Source organism: Ranitomeya imitator, chromosome 2, assembly GCF_032444005.1.
Source record: "Ranitomeya imitator isolate aRanImi1 chromosome 2, aRanImi1.pri, whole genome shotgun sequence".
Taxonomy (NCBI): Eukaryota; Metazoa; Chordata; class Amphibia; order Anura; family Dendrobatidae; genus Ranitomeya; species Ranitomeya imitator.
The window spans coordinates 753,234,929-753,247,627 of record NC_091283.1 but is presented as its reverse complement, the minus strand read 5'-3'; the positions used below and the strand labels follow the sequence as shown (position 1 = coordinate 753,247,627).

Genomic DNA, 12,699 nt, shown 5'->3' with positions numbered 1-12,699 from the left:
ATTTTTTTTTCTTTGCACTGTGTTTTGCCTTTTTTTCCCCTAGACATTTGGGTGGTTCAGGACACAGGTGTGGTGATGGACATTAAAGGTCTGTCTTCATGTGTGGATCTTCTCACTGCAAGAGTACAAAATATTCAAGACTTTGTGGCTCAGAATTCTATGTTAGAACCAAGAATTCCTATTCCTGATTTGTTTTCTGGAGATAGAGCTAAATTTCTGAGTTTCAAAAATAATTGCAAACTGTTTCTGGCGTTGAAACCTCGCTCCTCTGGTGACCCAGTTCAACAAGTTAAGATCATTATTTCTTTACTAGATTGTGGCCCGATTCTAACGCATCGGGTATTCTAGAATATGCATGTCCCTGTAATATATGGACAATGATGATTCCAGAATTCGCGGCAGACTGTGCCCGTCGCTGATTAATCGAGGCAACCTTTATGACATCATCGTCGCCATGGCAACCATTATGACATCATCGTCGCTGTGCCCGTTGCTGATTGGTCGAGGCCAATGTCCCCGTAGGATATAGACAATGATGATTCCAGAATTCGCGGCAGACTGTGCCCGTCGCTGATTGGTCGAGGCAACCAATAGGACATCATCATCGCCATGGCAACCATTATGACATCTACGTCGATACTGTGCCCGTCGCTGAATCAGAAACGTGAGATGTCTACGTCCTTTATGACATCATCGTCGCTGTGCCCGTTGCTGATTGGTCGAGGCCTGGCGGCCTCGACCAATCAGAGAGGCGGGATTTCCAGGACAGACAGACAGACGGAAAAACCCTTAGACAATTATATATATAGATTACGTGGCGACCCTCAAGACTGGGCATTTTCCCTTGCGCCAGGAGATCCTGCATTATGTAATATTGATGCGTTTTTTCTGGCGCTCGGATTACTGTACGATGAACCTAATTCAGTGGATCAGGCAGAGAAAAATTTGCTGGCTCTGTGTCAGGGTCAGGATGAGATAGAGATTTATTGTCAGAAGTTTAGAAAGTGGTCTGTGCTCACTCAATGGAATGAATGTGCTTTGGCAGCAATCTTCAGAAAGGGTCTCTCTGAAGCCCTTAAGGATGTCATGGTGGGATTTCCTATGCCTGCTGGTCTGAATGAGTCTATGTCTTTGGCCATTCAGATCGGTCGACGCTTGCGTGAGCGTAAATCTGTGCACCATTTTGCGGTATTATCTGAGCATAAACCTGAGCCTATGCAGTGCGATAGGACTTTGACCAGAGCTGAAAGGCAAGAACACAGACGTCAGAATGGGCTGTGTTTCTACTGTGGTGATTCCACTCATGCTATCTCCGATTGTCCTAAGCGCACTAAGCGGTTCGCTAAGTCAGCCACCATTGGTACGGTACAGTCGAAATTTCTTTTGTCCGTTACTTTGATCTGCTCTTTGTCTTCCTATTCTGTCATGGCATTTGTGGATTCAGGCGCTGCCCTGAATTTGATGGACTTGGAGTTTGCTAGGCGCTGTGGCCTTGGAGCCCTTGCAGTGTCTTATTCCATTGAGAGGAATTGATGCTACGCCTTTGGCCAAGAATAAGCCTCAGTATTGGACCCAGCTGACCATGTGCATGGCTCCTGCGCACCAGGAGGATATTCGCTTTCTGGTGTTGCAAAATCTGCATGATGTGGTCGTGTTGGGGTTGCCATGGCTACAAGTCCATAACCCAGTATTAGATTGGAAATCAATGTCTGTGTCCAGCTGGGGTTGTCAGGGGGTACATGGTGATGTTCCATTTCTGTCTATCTCATCATCCACCCCTTCTGAGGTCCCAGAGTTCTTGTCTGATTACCGGGATGTATTCGATGAGCCCAAGTCCAATGCCCTACCTCCGCATAGGGATTGTGATTGTGCTATCGAGTTGATTCCTGGTAGTAAGTTTCCTAAGGGTCGACTGTTTAATTTATCTGTACCTGAGCACGCCGCTATGCGGAGTTACGTAAAAGAATCCTTGGAGAAGGGTCATATTCGGCCGTCGTCATCACCATTGGGAGCAGGGTTCTTTTTTGTGGCCAAGAAGGATGGTTCGCTGAGACCTTGTATTGATTACCGCCTTCTAAATAAAATCACGGTCAAATTTCAGTACCCCTTGCCGCTGCTATCTGATTTGTTTGCTCGGATTAAGGGGGCTAGTTGGTTCACCAGGATAGATCTTCGTAGTGCATATAATCTTGTGCGTATTAAACGGGGCGATGAATGGAAAACTGCATTTAATACACCCGAGGGCCATTTTGAGTACCTAGTTATGCCATTCGGACTTGCCAATGCTCCATCAGTATTTCAGTCCTTTATGCATGACATCTTCCGAGAGTACCTGGATAAATTCCTGATTGTATACTTGGATGATATTTTGGTCTTCTCGGATGATTGGGAGTCTCATGTGAAGCAGGTCAGAATGGTGTTCCAGGTCCTGCGTGCTAATTCTTTGTTTGTGAAGGGATCAAAGTGTCTCTTTGGTGTTCAGAAGGTTTCATTTTTGGGGTTCATTTTTCCCCCTTCTACCATCGAGATGGACCCTGTTAAGGTCCAGGCCATTTATGATTGGACTCAGCCGACATCTCTGAAGAGTCTGCAAAAGTTCCTTGGCTTTGCTAATTTTTATCGTCGCTTCATCTGCAATTTTTCTAGTATTGCTAAACCATTGACCGATTTGACCAAGAAGGGTGCTGATGTGGTCAATTGGTCTTCTGCTGCTGTGGAAGCTTTTCAAGAGTTAAAGCGTCGTTTTTCTTCTGCCCCTGTGTTGTGTCAACCAGATGTTTCGCTTCCGTTCCAGGTTGAGGTTGATGCTTCTGAAATTGGAGCGGGGGCTGTTTTGTCGCAAAGAGGTGCTGATTGCTCGGTGATGAAGCCATGCGCCTTCTTTTCCAGGAAGTTTTCGCCTGCGGAGCGAAATTATGATGTTGGCAATCGAGAGTTGCTGGCCATGAAGTGGGCATTCGAGGAGTGGCATCATTGGCTTGAAGGAGCTAAGCATCGCGTGGTGGTCTTGACTGATCACAAGAACTTGACTTATCTCGAGTCTGCCAAACGGTTGAATCCTAGACAGGCTCATTGGTCGCTGTTTTTCTCCCGTTTTGACTTTGTGATTTCGTACCTTCCGGGCTCTAAAAATGTGAAGGCGGATGCCCTGTCTAGGAGTTCTGTGCCCGACTCTCCGGGTTTTTCTGAGCCGGCGGGTATTCTCAAAGAGGGAGTAATTGTGTTTGCCATCTCCCCTGATTTGCGGCGGGTGCTGCAAAAATTTCAGGCTAATAAACCTGATCGTTGCCCAGCAGAGAAACTGTTTGTCCCTGATAGGTGGACGAATAAAGTTATTTCTGAGGTTCATTGTTCGGTGTTGGCTGGTCATCCTGGAATCCTTGGTACCAGAGATTTGGTGGCTAGATCCTTTTGGTGGCCGTCTCTGTCGCGGGATGTGCGTTCTTTTGTGCAGTCCTGTGGGATTTGTGCTCGGGCTAAGCCCTGCTGTTCTCGTGCCAGTGGGTTGCTTTTGCCCTTGCCGGTCCCGAAGAGGCCTTGGACACATATCTCTATGGATTTTATTTCGGATCTCCCCGTCTCTCAAAAGATGTCGGTCATTTGGGTAGTTTGTGATCGCTTCTTTAAGATGATCCATTTGGTACCCTTGTCTAAATTACCTTCCTCCTCTGATTTGGTGCCATTGTTCTTCCAGCATGTGGTTCGTTTACATGGCATTCCAGAGAACATCGTTTCTGACAGAGGTTCCCAGTTTGTTTCAAGGTTTTGGCGAGCCTTTTGTGCTAGGATGGGCATTGATTTGTCTTTTTCCTCGGCTTTCCATCCTCAGACAAATGGCCAGACTGAACGAACCAATCAGACCTTGGAAACATATCTGAGATGTTTTGTTTCTGCTGATCAGGATGATTGGGTGTCCTTTTTGCCGTTGGCTGAATTCGCTCTTAATAATCGGGCCAGCTCGGCTACCTTGGTTTCACCGTTTTTCTGCAATTCTCGGTTCCATCCTCGTTTCTCTTCAGGGCAGGTTGAGTCTTCGGACTGTCCTGGTGTGGATACTGTGGTGGACAGGTTGCAGCGGATTTGGACTCATGTAGTGGACAATTTGACCTTGTCCCAGGAGAAGGCTCAACGTTTCGCTAATCGCAGATGCTGTGTGGGTCCCCGACTTCGTGTTGGGGATTTGGTTTGGTTGTCATCTCGTTATATTCCTATGAAGGTTTCCTCTCCTAAGTTTAAGCCTCGTTTCATTGGTCCGTATAGGATTTCTGAGGTTCTTAATCCTGTGTCTTTTCGTCTGACCCTTCCAGATTCTTTTTCCATACATAACGTATTCCATAGGTCATTGTTGCGGAGATACGTGGCGCCTGTGGTTCCATCTGTTGATCCTCCTGCCCCGGTTTTGGTGGAGGGGGAGTTGGAGTATATAGTGGAGAAGATTTTGGATTCTCGTGTTTCGAGACGGAAACTCCAGTATCTGGTTAAGTGGAAGGGGTATGGTCAGGAAGATAATTCCTGGGTCTTTGCCTCTGATGTCCATGCTGCCGATCTTGTTCGTGCCTTTCATATGGCTCATCCTGGTTGGCCTGGGGGCTCTGGTGAGGGTTCGGCGACCCCTCCTCAAGGGGGGGTACTGTTGTGAATTCTGTGATCAAGCTCCCTCCTGTGGTCACGAGTGGTACTGCGGCTTCTGAGTTTCCTTCCTCAGGTGATGAGGTTAAGTCGTTAGGTGCTGCTCTATTTAACTCCACCTAGTGCTTTGATCCTGGCCTCCAGTCAATGTTCTAGTATTGGTCTTGCTTCCTCCTGGTTCGTTCCTGTGGCCTGTCTGCTCAGCATAAGCTAAGTTCTGCTTGTGTTACTTTTGTTGCTATATTTTCTGTCCAGCTTGCTTTTTTGGTTTTGCTTGCTTGCTGGAAGCTCTGAGACGCAGAGGGAGCACCTCCGTACCGTTAGTCGGTGCGGAGGGTCTTTTTGCCCCTCTGCGTGGTTGTTTGTAGGTTTTTGTGTTGACCGCAAAGCTATCTTTCCTATCCTCAGTCTATTCAGTAAGTCGGGCCTCACTTTGCTAAATCTATTTCATCTCTGTGTTTGTATTTTCATCTTACTCACAGTCATTATATGTGGGGGGCTGCCTTTTCCTTTGGGGAATTTCTCTGAGGCAAAGTAGGCTTATTTTTCTATCTTCAGGCTAGCTAGTTTCTCAGGCTGTGCTGAGTTGCATAGGGAGCGTTAGGCGCAATCCACGGCTACCTCTAGTGTGGTTTGATAGGTTTAGGGATTGCGGTCAGCAGAGTTCCCACGTCTCAGAGCTCGTCCTATGTTTTGTGGTTTTTGTCAGGTCACTTGTGTGCTCTGAACTTCAAGGTCCATTGTGGTCCTGAATTGCCTATTCATAACAGGATTCCCACTGTGCGCACATCTACAAACACATGAAGAATGCACATGCTTATGAACACCTGTCCTATTAACATTCTAGCACTGTTTTTTGTCGGTGTAACAAGATAGGGGTCATAGTGGTGCCATATAAAGATTATCTCCCTAGACAAAACAAACGTGATTTGGTAATGACATTTTCTTTCTTTTTTTTCTATCCACGGGCAAACCCTTTAAGGCAGTTTCCCTAGTAAAGCAGCATGCCCTCTCCGCTTTTAGGAAGGTTCCTCTTGTTTGAACATTGATCACATACCTAGTATAAAAAAATCCTCAAATACTTTATCTTAATTTCTATGAACTCACTATTATATGTAAGACAACTACAGATGTGTAATTTCCTCTCTGACTTCAAAGCTGCTTTAATACATGTACTGTAAGTACATGGAAGTAAATATTATAGTTAAAAAAAAATGTTTGGCAAAAACAGAGTATACATGCAGCCCACGCTACTCGACATGTGCTTTTCATTTATATATTTTTGTATTTATTTATGAGGCTTAAGGGAGGTTGTGGTGCATCTGTTGTCTGTTTGTAAGAAACCAATAACTTGGAAGATACGGTACATCCTGCATTCTCTGAAGGAAATCTCTACACTTCCACAAACTACTTACTTTCTTGATTGATGTTATCTCCTTGGATTTCACAGTGCTCATCAAGTTGCGGTGAGGGCATCCAGCAGCGCCAAGTTGTGTGCAAAGCAAGTGATAATGTTATAGGTCAATGTGATGGCGACAAGCCTGAAACAATCCAAGTCTGCAAGATGGCACCCTGCCCAGGTACGGTAATAAGATGCAGCGCTGACATTTGGCTCTTGCTCTGGATAAACCTGTGCAACTTTTGCTTACTTGAAAATTGGGTGTAATATTGTGAAGGTTGTAACAACCACAGTAAAATAGAACAGCCTTGGATGCTGAACAAATTAATCTGAACACACATATGGAAAAACCAGTGATCTTATAGTTGAAGATTCCCCCATCTAGGCCCTTTTGTCTGTGGCTCTTCCAACTACTACAACTTGGCCTGTGTTCATAATTTATACTTATTGACACAGCGAAAAATAGCAGCCCATGGCACTTTGTGATGCAAGCTTTTTACATATACTATTTAATAGGCAGTATAATAAGAGAAATAAGACTTGTACTGCTCGAGGCCTTGATTACTTACGTAATTGCTGGAAGTGCTGCTTTGAAGCTGACCAAATTTTGGGATTATGTAAAATTTCGATGCCGCTACACTCTTAAGGTACCTTCACACTGAACAACTTTAGAACGATAAGGATAGCGATCCGTGACGTTGCAGCGTCCTGGATAGCGATATCGTTGTGTTTGACACGTAGCAGCGATCAGGATCCTGCTGTGACATCGCTGGTCGGAGCTAGAAGGCCAGAACTTTATTTCGTCGCTGGATCACCCGCTGACATCGCTGAATTGGCGTGTGTGACGCCGATCCAGCGATGTCTTCACTTGTAACCAGGGTAAACATCGGGTTACTAAGCGCAGGGCCGCGCTTAGTAACCTGATATTTACCCTGGTTACCATTGTAAAAGTTAAAAAAACAGTACATACTTACATTCCGGTGTCTGTCACCCGACGTCCGCTTCCCTGCACTGTGTTAGCGCCGGCCGGCCGTAAAGCAGAACACAGCGGTTACGTCACTGCTGTGCTCTGCTTTACGGCCGGCCGGCACTGACACAATGCAGGGAAGCTGATGCCGGGGGACAGACACATCTCAGTACCAATGCTTTCTGGCTGATGTTTTGGTCACTTTTGAATGTTGGTTGTGCTTTCACACTTGTGGTAGCATGAGACCGGCTCTACAACCCACACAAGTGGGTCAGGTAGTTCAGCTCATCCAGGATGGCACATCAATGCGAGCTGTGGCAAGAAGGTTTGCTGTGTCTGTCAGCGTAATGTCCAGAGGCTGGAGGCGCTACCAGGAGACAGGCCAGTACACCAGGAGACGTGGAGGGTGCCATATGGGGGCAACAACCCAGCAGCAGGACCGCTACCTCAGCCCTTGTGCAAGGAACAGGAGCACTGCCAGAGCCCTGCAAAATGACCTCCAGCAGGCCACAAATGTGCATGTATCTGCACAAACAGTTAGAAACCAACTCCATGAGGATGGTCTGAGTGCCCAACGTCCACAGGTGGGGGTTGTGCTCACAGCCCAACACCGTGCAGGACGCTTGGCATTTGACACAACACACCAGGATTCGCAAATTCACCACTGGCGCCCTGTGCTCTTCACAGATGAAAGCAGGTTCACACTGAGCACATATGACAGACGTGACAGAGAGACGCTTCAGCATGGCCAGTTTGGCAGTGGGTCAGTAATGGTGTGGGGTGGCATTTCTTTGGAGGGCCGCACAGCCCTCCATATGCTCGCCAGAGGTAGCCTGACTGCCATCAGGCACCGAGATGAGATCCTCAGACCCCTTGTAAGACCATATGCTGGTGCGGTTGGCCCTGGGTTCCTCCTAATGCAGGACAATGCCAGACCTCATGTGGCTGGAGTGTGTCAGCAGTTCCTGCAAGATGAAGGCATTGAAGCTATAAACTGGCCCGCCTGTTCCCCAGACCTGAATCCGATTGAACACATCTGGAACATCATGACTCGCACCATCCACCAACGTGACGTTGCACCACAGACTGTCCGGGAGTTGGCGGATGCTTTAGTCCAGGTCTGGGAGGAGATCCCTCAGGAGACCATCCGCCGCCTCATCAGGAGCATGCCCAGGCGTTGTAGGGAGGTCATACAGGCATGTGGAGGCCACACCACTACTGAGCATCATTTCCTTATCTTGAGGCATTTCCACTGAAGTTGGATCAGCCTGTAACTTCATTTTCCACTTTGATTTTGAGCATCATTCCAACTCCAGACCTCCATGGGATATTAGTTGTGATTTATGTTGATAATTTTTAGGTTTTATTGTTCTCAACAAATTCTACTATGAAATGAATAAAGATTTACAACTGCAATATTTCATTCAGTGATATCTAGGATGTGAGATTTTAATGTTCCCTTTATTTTTTTGAGCAGTGTATATTTAACAGTGAAATTAGTATGAAAAAAAAAAACACTATTGAGATGGTGCTTTAGAGAGAACTGAAAATAATTGTCCTGTAGGGTCAGTATAGATAATCCACTGATGTCTTAGAGAATTCTTCTGTTGTGCTGAATGCTAGAACTTCTTACCTGCACACTGGATTTTGATCATATGTGCAGAGCACGCGTTCATGGCTGACTGGCTCCTGCAATGAATAACACAAGTCTTGAGCGTGTAATGTCATCCTTGAGGAAGAAAGCAGTGTGCTTTTGAAACTCTCTGGATATTACTGTCCATCAGCCAAGCGAGACCTGTTGGAAGACAGCAGTGATGTAGTCACATGCAGAGGACTCATTCATTGCATAGGACTGATATTAGCAGCTTTTATAAAGAATTTGTTCTGGGGGTCATAAACTGTTTGATTTACCTGTATTGGCTCTATTCTTATACATATTTGCTCATTCACTCAAAAGTTATAATGCACATAAGACAATAATTCAGACTTCTTTTAATTAGAAGTCTTCTTTTGTTATGTGCCTCGGCTTAAATTCAAAATTGAGCTAATATACTGTAGATCATTATTTTATCAGTTTAATATATTTATCAGGGTTCATCATGTGTTTGTAGAATATATTTAACCAGAGAAGTGCTGAGGACTACATTTTTCTACCAGTTCCCTTAACAAGTAACCATTGTTTTCATTTTTATTTTATAAATCAATACTACACATAAAAATAAGCAACTATGTAATATATCTTATCAGAAAAATATGCTTCTTTCTCCTCCTTGATCATCAATTAGGGCTCATACTCACCTGCGAGAAACTCGGATGAGTCGCGCATGTTAATACCCGACACTGCACCCGGCACTCAGATCGGAGCGTGTGGCCGCATAGGAATACATGCAGCCGCATGCTCCACTCCTGAGTGCCGGCAGCATAGCCGGATATTGACGTGCGAGACTCATCCGAGTTTCTCGCAGGTGAGTATGAGCCCTTAGTCTCAAAATTCACAATTCTCAGATCAAATCTGTTTTCAGGGATTTCAGATTTTCCAATAAGGCCGGGGTCACACTTGCGAGTCCGATGAGAAAAACTTGCATCAATTCTTGGCACTGCCGCCAGCATTCGGGACCAGAGTGTGCGGCTGCATAGAAATACATGCGTGAGTGTCTCGCATCACACTCGCAAGTGTGACCCCGGCCTTACTGAGAAAGTAGATAACAGTTGCTGGTCACAATGTTCTATGGAGAACTGTAAGGTTATGTGCACACGTTGCGGATTTGCCTGCAGATTCACAGCAGTTTTCCATCAGGTTTACAGTACCTTGTAAACCTATGGAAAACCAAATCCGCAGTGCCCAAAATACCGCTCGGAAACGCTGCGTTGTATTTTCCGCAGCATGTTAATTCTTTCCGTGGATTCCGCAGCGTTTTACACCTGCTCCTCAATAGGAATCCGCAGGTCTAAAACCACACAAAAAACGCAGATAATCTGTGGTAAATCCGTGGTTAAGCCGCAGGTAAAACGCAGTGCGTTTTACCTCCGGATTTTTCAAAAACGGTGTGGAAAAATCCGCACACGAATCCGCAATGTGGGCACACAGCCTTACTTTTGTTATACAGTACAATGTCAATCTCTATCTCCACCTTTCCCTTCACTCTTAGAACCAACTCTCATCTCCTATCTCAGTAATGGGAAAATCTGTCTTCACTGAATATAGACTTTACCCATAAATTGAGAATGAAAGATCAATCCAGAAGGTGAAATTCTCTGTTAAAAGAATAAGTAATGCCTCTACTCCCTTAAAAAAAAAACACAAGACATATTACAGTATGGTCATCAATGCTCACTGGCAGTAATCACAAAAGGCAAAAAAACACCTACATTTTTTAGTATATTTTAGCAATGATCTAATTAGTAAACAATGAGTCAAAACACATTATTTAGTATATGAAGGACGCCCCAATAAATATATTACATAATAAATTCTGTATCCTCCAAATGTGAATAATATTATTATTTTGTGTTATTTTTGCAGGGAAATCTCCCGGCCTTACACAAAAAGCAGAAACCAGTGATTTTAGTACCCCCAAAACTCCATGGGCTTCCTCACTAAATTCTCCTAAATATCCTGTGAATAAAATATCAAGTAAGTATGGAAAAACAAACAATACTGTAGTAACTAACTATATATTTTGTATGAGACTAAAAACAAGTTGAGTTGTACAAAACGTGTCTGAGCTTTCTAGGACTTTTTACAACGTCTGCATGATTTTTTTAATGAAAGAAAATGAAGGTGGGAAGTTTAAAAAAAACCTGTCACCATGAAAATGCAGTTTAATCTGTATGCACCATGTTACAGAGAAGTGGAAGCTGAACAGATTTTTACATAGTTTTACACACAAAAATGAAAAAAGAAAAAAAGGAAAAAAAAAATAGGGTGCGCACACCTTTAGTTTTGAATGAATGCACATGTGTACCAATACACTATGTGGCCAATATACGAGTATGTACATATCCAATGCGTCAGCACACTGCGATTAATTAATACATGAACGCAATAATGCAATATTGCTGTAAACGTTAAAAACGTAAGGTTCTTGATTAACGTTTTTTGATTAAAGAGCACAAAAAACATTCAGCCACGTCAAGGTGACCTTTTAACATGGATGAAACCTAAGCATTATATGTCCTACCTCTCCCTGTTTCAAATCATCCTCATGCGAATGGGGAGTGAAAATGAAAAAGAGTAGAGGTTAAATGATGGAAAAACAGGTTAAATTGAATCTTTTCTCACAAAACTATATATCAGTCTACTCAGCTCCCCATGCTCTATTTCATGGTGCCTGAACACTGAAATGTGTTTTCATGGTGACAGGTTCTCTTTAACCCCTTTCTGCCATTAGACGTACTATTGCGTCCATGTGGGGTGGGCTTTACTTCCCAAGGACGCAATAGTACGTCATATGCGATCGGCAGCGCTCACGGGGGGAGCGCCGCCGATCGCGGCCGGGTGTCAGCTGTTTATCGCAGCTGACATCCGGCACTATGTGCCAGGAGCGGTCACGGACCGCCCCCGGCACATTAACCCCCGGCACACCGCGATCAAAGATGATCGCGATGTGCCGGCGGTACAGGGAAGGGATGTGATCGCGTTGCTGCGAGGGTCTCACCTCCCTCCCTGCTCCCTCCAGCCCCGGATCCAAGATGGCCGCGGATCCGGGTCCTGCAGGGAGGGAGGTGGCTTCACAGAGCCTGCTCAGAGCAGGCACTGTGAAGGCTGCAGCGCTGCATGTCAGATCAGTGATCTGAGAGAGTGCTGTGCAAACTGTCAGATCACTGATCTGTGATGTCCCCCCCTGGGACAAAGTAAAAAAGTTAAAAAAAAAAAATTTCAAATGTGTAAAAAAAAATAAAAAAAAATATTCCAAAATAATGAAAAAAAAAATAAAAATATTATTCCCATAAATACATTTCTTTATCTAAATAAAAAAAAAAAAACAATAAAAGTACACATATTTAGTATCGCCGCGTCCGTAACGGCCCGACCTATAAAACTGGCCCACTAGTTAACCCCTTCAGTAAACACCGTAAGAAAAAAAAAACGAGGCAAAAAACAACGCTTTATTATCATACCGCCGAACAAAAAGTGGAATAACACGCGATCAAAAAGACAGATATAACTAACCATGGTACCGCTGAAAACGTCATCTTGTCCCGCAAAAAACGAGCCGCCATACAGCATCATCAGCAAAAAAATAAAAAAGTTATAGTCCTGAGAATAAAGCGATGCAAAAATAATTATTTTTTCTATAAAATAGTTTTTATCGTATAAAAGCGCCAAAACATAAAAAAATGATATAAATGAGGTGTCGCTGTAATCGTACTGACCCGAAGAATAAAACTGCTTCATCAATTGTACCAAACGCGGAACGGTATAAACGCCTCCCCCAAAAGAAATTCATGAATAGCTGGTTTTTGGTCATTCTGCCTCACAAAAATCGGAATAAAAAGCGATCAAAAAATGTCACGTGCCCGAAAATGTTACCAATAAAAACATCAACTCGTCCCGCAAAAAACAAGACCTCACATGACTCTGTGGACCAAAATATAGAAAAATTATAGCTCTCAAAATGTGGTAACGCAAAAAATATTTTTTGCAATAAAAAGCGTCTTTCAGTGTGTGACGGCTGCCAATCATAAAAATCCGCTAAAAAAC

At 44.3% G+C, this 12,699-nt stretch overlaps 1 protein-coding gene and 1 long non-coding RNA gene across 2 annotated transcripts in view; one reads left to right on the top strand and one right to left on the bottom strand.

Moving 5' to 3' along the window:
- The window catches only part of ADAMTS14 (ADAM metallopeptidase with thrombospondin type 1 motif 14), a 247,040-nt gene that overhangs the window by 217,772 nt on the left and 16,569 nt on the right, over nucleotides 1-12,699 (top strand). Inside the window, exons 22-23 of the mRNA XM_069753303.1 lie at nucleotides 6,080-6,209; nucleotides 10,519-10,629. Of these exons, the coding sequence (XP_069609404.1) occupies nucleotides 6,080-6,209; nucleotides 10,519-10,629 (241 nt within the window). The remainder of the gene's footprint in view (nucleotides 1-6,079; nucleotides 6,210-10,518; nucleotides 10,630-12,699) is intronic.
- Nucleotides 8,685-12,699, bottom strand: part of LOC138665641 (uncharacterized) — a 199,025-nt gene continuing 195,010 nt past the window's right edge. The window contains exon 3 of the long non-coding RNA XR_011318504.1: nucleotides 8,685-8,790. This is a non-coding gene — a long non-coding RNA (uncharacterized lncRNA). The remainder of the gene's footprint in view (nucleotides 8,791-12,699) is intronic.